General features: G+C 40.1%; 1 protein-coding gene across 1 annotated transcript; it reads left to right on the forward strand.

Moving 5' to 3' along the window:
• The first annotated feature begins 378 nt into the window (after window positions 1-378).
• LOC107744133 (GPI ethanolamine phosphate transferase 3-like) lies at window positions 379-9,167 on the forward strand. Its single transcript, XM_016557641.1, has 11 exons — window positions 379-605; window positions 1,969-2,450; window positions 3,522-3,665; window positions 3,822-3,945; window positions 4,057-4,216; window positions 4,580-4,759; window positions 4,860-6,405; window positions 6,497-6,700; window positions 6,841-7,028; window positions 7,327-7,397; window positions 8,174-9,167. The coding sequence occupies exons 2-11, from the start codon at window positions 1,970-1,972 to the stop codon at window positions 8,301-8,303; spliced, it is 3,228 nt and encodes a 1,075-aa protein (XP_016413127.1). The 5' UTR covers window positions 379-605; window position 1,969; the 3' UTR covers window positions 8,304-9,167.
• The last annotated feature ends 367 nt before the right edge of the window (window positions 9,168-9,534 follow it).

The following is a 9,534-nucleotide window of genomic DNA, read 5'->3' on the forward strand; positions in this document are numbered from 1 at the left end:
TACAATAACATGTTACCTGTTCCACATATGATGTATTATGCTGTGTGGATTTTGTTTTAAATTTCCCTGAAAAGAAAAAAAAAAGAAAATTCTGGAATACAAAAACATTTTCCAGAATTTAACATAACCTCTAATTTATTTTGGAAAAATTCAGTTTAGTTGATTAAAAAACAAAATATGTTACCAATTATTTATACAGTGTTGTAATAAGTTAATACGGTAATAAAATCCTACCGCAATTAATTTTACTACAATCGACATAAATTCGAGCCAGTACAAGAGAAACTTGATGTAGCGCGACCCGAGAGGCTTTTATTTTGAACATCAGTAAACGGTGTCTTTTATTTTGATAGTCGTCTTTACCTGTAACCGTCAGACGCACTGCGCATGTCAACGGAAGTGGAGACCGGGCTGCGAGATGACCAATATTAAAACAAACCCGACATGCAATTAGGCTGCATGTCAGCGAGTGTAGAGCAGCAGTGAGCTCTGATAGCACCGCTGCCTGATGTCGGTGAACCTGCGGCGCTTTAGGCCCCCTGCAGCGGATGCGCGGTCTACGTTTACAATCCTGAAGAGAGAGAGGACGAACGGAGAGAAGCAAGGTCAGTACTGGAAGCGTGCAACACGCTCGCCTGCAGTTATGGACTCAGTCTTAAGTGCGTTCCGTAGTATGTACTAGTAAGGCCTGGCTCATATATACAGTCAATTTCACATTACTCTCTTAAAGGTTGGTGTAGTTTCAGTTTTGACTTGCTATGTAACATTGCTTGTTGTTACTGTGTCTCAAAACCTAGTATGTTACATTTATGGCGTCTAGGAAGGGAACTAAATGCAGTGGGCTGTATGTCTACTGATAAATTTAAGCGTTTTATAATCTTACACAAATATTTTGTGTATTCAGTGTTTTAGTTGGCTTGAATTTACTTTAATGTTGCTTAAATACATTTTTTTCAATGTCCATTTTTGAAGTGAGTCTTGAGTTCATAATGAGTAGAATGTTAGTCAACATTATCTATTTATTTTAAATATTTATTTTTTAATATATATTTTTAAATTAAGTTCAGAAAAAGTCTTATTTAAATTTTTGAAATGTAATTTTCTTAAATATATTTATTTTTCTTGTGTCAGCAAATGTACTGTCATCTATGTTACAGACTGAACGTTTTATCATTTATGCAAACAACATCATTTGATTTGATTTTTTACACATTTTATTTTTAACACATTATTGAAAGTGTCCTCTCATTTTGTTCAATATTTAATCTACAATAACCCATTAAGGACTATATTAATTGCCATGAAACTATATTAGGTCCAGTGTTATGATTTGCAATATTTTTATGATTTTAATTCAAATATATATTAAAATTTGAGCTTAACCTGATCAAGAAAATAATATGTGGTTGGCCTAAGATACCCTGTAGAGCAAATTTTCAGATAATATATCCTTGCATGATATAATATAATTATATTGTATTAATTTAATGCAGTATTTTGAATAGTACTGTATTTATTCTTAATATAATTCTAATATGATCACAAAATTCTTGCTTCTCGTATGTTTTCCGAGTTATTTTAAATCTCATTCTAAGTCTAGTTTGAATATTTCATGACAAATCCTCAAAATTACCAAAATAGTGATTAAAAAAAATTCTGTCCATATTGACTGTGCACATATATCTGCAAAAAAAAAAAAAAAAAGATTCTTAAAATTATTTTAAAACAATCACTGTATGGCATACAGTTAGTCTCTAACACAGCTGACAGCTTCACAGGGGAAACTTCCTTTCCCTTGTAATATCAAACTGTTAATAATTAAACTAGCAGATGTTACACTGATGATATGTATAAACGAGTAACCCTATATAGAGAAACCATATTGTTTTGGTATTTTTTGTTGATGTGAAATGTACCCTTAATTACATAATGAGCCCTATGTTGATTCTCCATCTCCATCTTGTCTAGAATGAGAAGACTTCCTGTCCTGGTCGCCCTCATCTGGGTCTGCTCAGTGTTTTACACAGGCATCTTCCTGTTTGTGGGAGGCTTCCTCCTAGTCAGGCTGGAGGTCAACAGAACGAGCACCTGTGCAGACGTCTTGTCTCCAGGAGCTCAGGTGAAGGGAGATTTCTGCCTGAGCGAGCCACGCTTTCGTAGGGCAGTGGTGCTGATCATTGACGCTCTGAAGGCTGACTTTACCCGCTATGATGCGGAGAACACAGCACCCAAACCTTTTGAGAACAAGCTGCCGGTGTTAGATGAGATGGCATCGTCACACCCCTCTCATGCCAGACTCTACACCTTTCGGGCCGATCCGCCCACCACTACCATGCAGAGGATAAAAGGCTTTACCACAGGTTCCCTGCCCACGTTCATTGACGTGGGGAACAACTTCGCATCCAACGCCATCCTGGAAGACAATCTAGTGCACCAGCTGGGACAAGTGGGTGAGTGAATCTGCAACTGGCATTTTCCTTTATACCCACCTGTCCCAACCTGTCAAGAAATTACATTTTTCTGAAGAAAAGGAAGACTATTTTTAGACCGCTTAGAATTTCTTCACATTATGTCATTATTTAAAAGTAATTTCCCACCAAATCTCATTACAATGCAAAAACCCCACAAAACTTTTTAACGTTTTTAAATATGCTGATATAAATATGATGATTTCAATGAAAACAAAATTGTATTATAGTAAAAGTTGGAATTACATGGGAAATAAAAATATGGGAATTATCAAAAACCCAAAACTTAAACTTCCAGATAAATTATGGTATTGAGAATGTGCTTAATTTTTTTTTTTTTTATAAATTAATGTGTATTCTGCAAGGACACATTAAAATGATCAAAATAACAGTAAATAATATACATTAATTAAATGCTGTGCTTTCAAATTTTCTATTCGTTAAAGAATCCTGAAAAATATGTATAATGGATTCCACAAAAAATGTTTCTTGAACTGCAAATCAGCGTATTAGAATGATTTCTGTAGGATCATGTGACACTGAAGACTGGAGTAATAATGCTGAAAATTCAGCTTTGATCACAGGAATAAATTACATTTTAAAATATATTAAAACATACAACTTTTATTTTAAATTGTAATAATAATTCAGAATATTACTATTTTTATTGTATTTTTAATAAAAACTGCAACCTTGTTGAGCATGCTGAGACTTTTTCAAAACTTTTTTTTACTAAACCTAATGTTTTTGAACAGTAGTGTATTTTGTATTTCTTTTGGATTTTTAGGCTGAAATGGACCTATTTTTGACACCTTTGTGAGATTTGCTAAAACAAAATAAACAAACAAACAAAAAAATATTTATAGCAGTATATTACCATAATCATGTTGTTTGCCAGAATGCATTATTGCAATTAATGACATTTGTAGAAATTTAGAAAGTCACCATTTTATCAAACTAAATGAATCATGTTTAGATTGAAATGATCATAAAGTGTAGCTTTTTTTGCTAGAGTCTTTGTTAAGCATTGTGTTTTTTTCTCCTTTTTAAAAGGCAAGAGAGTTGTTTTTATGGGGGATGACACATGGGTGAGTCTTTTCCCCAAGAAGTTCCACAGATCGCTGCCCTTCCCCTCCTTCAACGTGAAGGACTTGCACACCGTTGACAACGGCATTCTCCAAAACATTTATCTTACCAGTAAGCAGAATGTTTAGCACATCAATTAGGAACTTGCCTGGTTGGTTTAAGATCTCCCTCTGTTTACCTTGTAAATAGATGTACAGATCTCTCATGTTTACACTGTAAACACAGTGTTTGAATGAGTGGCTAAGGGTTTTTATTTGCTTTCTTCAGTGGAGGGGGATGACTGGGATGTGTTGATTGCTCACTTCCTGGGTGTGGATCACTGTGGGCACAGATTTGGCCCGGATCATCCTGCGATGGCTGAGAAACTCTCCCAGATGGATGGAGTTATCAGGTTAGCAGCAGCCTCATTCATCTACCCACAATCTGCCATGTTTTTACAGTTTTATTATATTTTCATGCATTATGCATTTGTTTTCCATATGTTACTCACCGCTGATCCCAGGTCAGTGATAAAGCGTCTGAAAAACGACACCTTGTTGGTGGTGATGGGTGATCATGGAATGACAGACACTGGGGATCATGGTGGAGAGAGCCAGAAAGAGACAGATGCTGCCCTGTTTCTCTACAGTTCCTCTCCCTTATTTCCAGCACCAGGCTCCCAGGTATAAGAGACACTGTTATGATTTGTCTGTATTTAATATTTTACTATCAGTGGTGTGTCCAGGAAAAATTGAACTGGGTGGCCAGATGGAGAAAAATTTGGGGTGTCACAAAATATACTGTAGTAAGGCTGTAGTCACACTATTGGTCTGTAATTGCATGATAATAGCATAGTACTATTTACTTGTGTTGGATACTTAAAAACCAAATTGTTTATTAGCCTTTTCCCCATTTTCCATTTCCTAAAATGTGAGGAAAAAAATTAAAATAAAAAAAGTGCCACTATGAGAGAGGAATTTAAATGTCTTTGGGTTATCTTTTAGCTTTTTCCATACATTTGGAGTTCAGCATGTTTGTGTTTGTAGGTGGAACCTGAGGTAGTACCTCAGACTGATCTGGTGCCCACGCTGGCACTTTTGCTGGGAGTTCCCATTCCTTATAGTAGTGTGGGCCAGGTTCTTCTGCCACTTTTTCCTCAGAATGGCTCCCGGGGTGTACCTACAGGACTCAGCCAAGCTGAGGCACTGTGGATTAACGTCAAACAGGTTAGAGGATATCTCTTAGTCTGTGTTTTAAGGTGTATTTGCTTGAATTGTCTTCTATTTCATGTTTTCTTCATTCTTCGACTTCCACTCTTCCTTAAAGGTAAACCGCTTCTTGGAGACCTACTCGAATATGGCCAAAGACATCCCACCAGACAGTCTGTCTCCGCTGCGGGCTGACTTCTCAAACATTTCCTCCCGGTACTTGGCCGCTGTCCACAAGGGCCATCTTCCCTCTCCTGAGCTAGTCGTCTCCATGCAGAACTATTTGACAGCTGTCAGGGAGACTTGTAGAGCCTCCTGGGCCCGTTTCAACCCTTTCAAAATGGCTGCTGGGCTGTTAATCTTAGGAGTTGCCTGTATGCTCTGCTATGTCCTTTCTGAGTTGTCTCATGTAGTGATTCAGCAAGGCCTGCTGAAGTTGCCCATACTCTCAGGGTTGGTGGTGGGTCTAGTAGTAGCTGCAGGTCAGCTGTTCTTGCAAGGATATTTGGAGCTCTCATGGTGTGTGGGAGCTGCAGCACTTTCTTCTGAGGTTTTGTTTCTATGGAGGACTCGAGGAGTTTCTCCAAAAGAGAGGTGGTCACCTTCTGGCCTCCTCACGCTGGCCCTTCTGGTGCTTTTCCTGCGCTGTGCCTCCCTACTCTCGGACAGCTATGTCATCTATGAGGGCAACGTGGTTACCTTCTTGCTCTTCACGTTGAGCGTATATGTTCCTCTCCGTCTAAACTGGGATGGACTCCTGGTGCCACTTCCCCCACCAGACACCCAGAAGCCACTTCGGCTGCTCCCAACAGTTCTGCCATCCTCAGTGGTTAGACGTCAGGCCACTATCCTGTTGGTTTGGTTGGGAGTGCTGGTGGGATCGCTTTACCTATCCCTCTCCTTCCACAACTGCCGAGAGGAGCAGGGCACCTGCCAGCCCTCACCTTTCCTCTCCCCGCTTTCACGAGTACAGAATAACCAACTGCGCAACCTCCACTATGTCCTTTCCGTTGGGTCACTGGCCTTGTCGGGGTACCTTCTACACCGATGGCTCAGACATTACGGGAACCTCAACTGTATCAGTGTGACTGTGTTTTTGGCCTGCTTCCTCGTACCCCTGGCCTGTGTTTGCATGGGATTGCACTGGGCGGTGAGCGCCACCCCAGAGGACACCTTCAGGAATTTGTCCGAACTCATCGGCCTAGCTCAAGTGTTCCTGCCTAGGGCCACTTTCTGCTTACTAGGTCTTGGACTACTCCTGTTGTGGGTGGACCCCATGACAGTGTTCCTCAAGTTAAGGACTCCATTGAACTCTCGAGGAACGTCCCTGCCACCCCCCAAGTACCGAGCCAGTACGGGAATCAGTCCGCAGGCTGAACTGCACCACCTCATACCACAGTTGTATCAGCGCATCCGACACTCGCTGGAAGACGGGGCCACGGAAAGTGGCGAAACTGACAGCAGGCCAGCTGTGGAGGCTTACGGGCTGGGTACAGTGTACTCTGCCCCATTGGTTCTGCTTTGTGGACTCCTGGGGTTGGTGCTTCTGCTGCTCCATCCGGAGGGAATGGCTCTTGCCTTCCTGCTTCTTCTGCTGGAGGCCGGAGCCATGCTGCACATCCACGCCTGTAGCGCCAACCTCTCCAGCCTGCACAAGCACTCCAGTAAGACGCACTCCATTGTTATCTTCACATCTTATGCCTTGCTGAGCTATTACAACTGATTCATCAAATCTTCCTACTTTAACCCTCCCAGATGGTTTCAGTGTGCCATGGGCTCCAGTGGTTTCGTGGTCTCTGGCAGCCGCCCAGTTTTTCCATGCAACAGGACACCTGCCTACCTTCCCCTCCATTCAGTGGGGTGCTGCATTTGTGGGCTTTCCTCAAGGTCACACAGGCACTGCACTTCCTGCGTCATTGGTGACCCTCAACACCTTCTCCTCTCACATTATCTTTGCAGGTAACTTAACACTAGATGCAGGATACTCTCAATATGATTCACATTGGATTTTTTTCTTTATCAGCATTATCTTTTTTTGAAGCTTTCTGTCCATTCTTTCTCTCCATTTCTATTGATCACTGTCTACTTTGCACATGCAGTTGGTTGTCCTCTGCTGCTGTTTTGGCCTCTGGTGTGCGAGGTGCGTGGGACCCGACCTACGTGCTCAGCAGGAGTGGAGGAGAGCGAGGACGCTGTCATGGAGATGAGACTGAGAGAGAACCCTCAGAAGTTCAGCTCGGGTCTCCTGGAGCTCGCTGCACGCTACCTCTTTGTGAATGGAGCGCAGGTGCGTTGCATAATGCTCACATTAAGTCAGGCACAAAAACGTGCACAACAACATTTTTAACCGAAACAATGTTTCTTTGACCTCCTTTATAGTGAAATGGTGTTCTACAGTAATCGCACTGTTATTTTTTTTATCATTCACCAGACTGTGTAAATTGTTCCAATAAGAAAAATATGTATTTTTGTGTTGTTTAGTCATGTAAGACTTGGTGTGTAGAGGCTAATGTGTTCTTATATAATGTGATTTGTATGCTTTAGTAAAATGGATCCTAAATTATAAATAATTTGTTTACCTTCAGGTTTTTGCGTCGGTTTGTGCTGCAGCCATCCTCAGGAGACACCTCATGGTGTGGAAAGTGTTTGCACCCAAGTAAGTCACAATCTCTAACTTATAGTTTCTTTCTCTTCTACCTCATCACTTTCTGTCTTTTTTTATTTTAAGGTATTGATTAAATGATCTAGAGATGTGCACATTTTCGAAATTGACTAGTTGGTGGGTTGAACAATGGTGGTTGGTGTTGTTTGACAATGTTGTTTTGTACGAGGCCCTTTATAACATTACTAAAATTCACCCACACACCACTTGCTTTTCACGTTGAGGGAGTTTAGCCCGCTAACTGTCACAATTTATAAGTAGATGATGTTTACCCTGAATTATGACTAAGAGTTTTATGACAACTCCGACTTTCACAAGAGGTAAATTAATTGAGTGAAACATTTTGCCGTCATTACTAACAAACCCACACAGGGATCCATTGTGGCATTATGTGTTGCCAGAGAAACCTTTTTTGAAGAAAAAGAAAAGAAACCATCTTGTAATTACAGTAATTACGTTGGCCCAGTAGTTCACAACACAACAAAATCTCCACAACACAACGGAAACAAGCCGCAACACAATGAAATTAGCACAACACAATGAAATTAGTCCTATGCAAGAAACAAGTTGCAGCACAATGAAATTAGCAGAACACAACGGAAAAAAGCCGCAGCACAACTAAATTAGCACAACACAACAAAATCAGTCCTATGTGTTGTGTTGTGCACTACTGGGCCACCTTAAATTTTGACTTCAGTGTAAGTTAAAGATAAAAAAAAAAAAAGCTCTTCTCATAACTGCATTCTAAGATGTATTTTTCTTTTTGGCAGACTGATGTTTGAGGCATCAGGCTTCATCGTGGGCAGTGTGTTTGTGATACTGGGGGTCGCCATGGTTATGAGGGTGGATATATCAGCGGGTGGGTTATTTAAGAAACTCCTCCCTCAGAACTCCAGTTAGCACTGGCTACCCTGACCACGCCCCTTTTTCCTCCTACAAACCCAATCCAGAACTCTTCAGAGATGTGCTGGTCATCCTCCTCAACTCCACTGCCAACCATACGAATGGAAACCAGATTTGTTTTGCATCTGACTTTGTCTGTTTTGGACCAAAGAGGTCTACAGCATCTCCTCATTTTCAAAAACATGAGAGAAGTCGATAAACCGAAGTTGACATTTTATAAAAGCTATTTTAGAAGACTGCAACAGTCATTATGCTTTCGACAAGCTATTGAACTGTCGGCCTTTGTTGCTCTGCTGCCTTTGTATTGAAAAAGAGAGAGAGAAGATGATCTTTGTGCATGCCTTTTTACTGCCATGTTCCACAAGGTCATTAAAGAGACGATTATAAGTTATTATATTGAAGGGCTACATGAAATCCACAGTGTTGCAATGGTATGAAAACGAAAACCCCTGCTGTTTGAACATTTAAAGAGGCAGTTCATATTTAATGTAAATTGTCATAATTTCCACCCTCATGTGGTTCCAAACCTCAAAGCAGTGATCTAGATGACCAAGCTGCTCCATACAATAATAGTGGTTTGGGACCAGGCACAATTGTGGTCACCATTCACATTCATTGTATGGAAAAGAGCAGCATGGACCGAATATCCAAGCTGCTCTTTTCCAAACCTTTTCCATTCCTTTGTGTTTTACTGAAGCAAGTCATACAGGTTTGGTGTGTAAATGATGACAGAGCTTTTTGGTTTTTGGTTGAACTGTTCTTTTAAAAGCCACAAGTGCATGCTTGAGGGTGTCATTAATTTCAGCAGTGGACTGAAAATGTTTTTTTATTTTTTTTATTTTTTTATTTTTTATTTTTTTTTTAAGCTTGAACATTGTTTGATAACAGCTCATTCATGTTAATGTGTTGTCCTGTCTATTCCCTAGCAATAACCACTCAAGCATCAGGGTTGAACCAATAACATGCTATATTCTGCACCGCTTGAAAGATATTTTTTACTATTATTTTAAATTCCTCACCTAGATAACAGGTCACTAGCTTTAACGGTTGCCTTGTTTGATGTTAGTGAATGCAATTTGTGTTCATTCAATTTGCGTTGACTGTTATTTATTTAGCTGTCATATATTTAGTTCACTAATGGATTAAATGACTTACAGTATATGATCTCATTTTTGTGAGAGAAATGCATGGGGAAGATAATTACATCATGTGCTCAGGTTAATTTAGA

This window comes from Sinocyclocheilus rhinocerous, unplaced genomic scaffold, assembly GCF_001515625.1.
Source record: "Sinocyclocheilus rhinocerous isolate Xijiao unplaced genomic scaffold, SAMN03320098_v1.1 scaffold287, whole genome shotgun sequence".
Classification (NCBI taxonomy): Eukaryota; Metazoa; Chordata; class Actinopteri; order Cypriniformes; family Cyprinidae; genus Sinocyclocheilus; species Sinocyclocheilus rhinocerous.

What these genes read in the sequence shown, in the direction of transcription:
- LOC107744133 (XM_016557641.1), top strand. Translation starts at nt 1,970, where the DNA reads ATGAGAAGACTTCCTGTCCTGGTCGCCCTCATCTGGGTCTGCTCAGTG. An exon ending in CCAAAACATTTATCTTACCA is followed by an intron (nt 3,666 to 3,821) that starts GTAAGCAGAATG and finishes TGCTTTCTTCAG; the next exon opens with TGGAGGGGGATGACTGGGAT. An exon ending in CAGATGGATGGAGTTATCAG is followed by an intron (nt 3,946 to 4,056) that starts GTTAGCAGCAGC and finishes CGCTGATCCCAG; the next exon opens with GTCAGTGATAAAGCGTCTGA.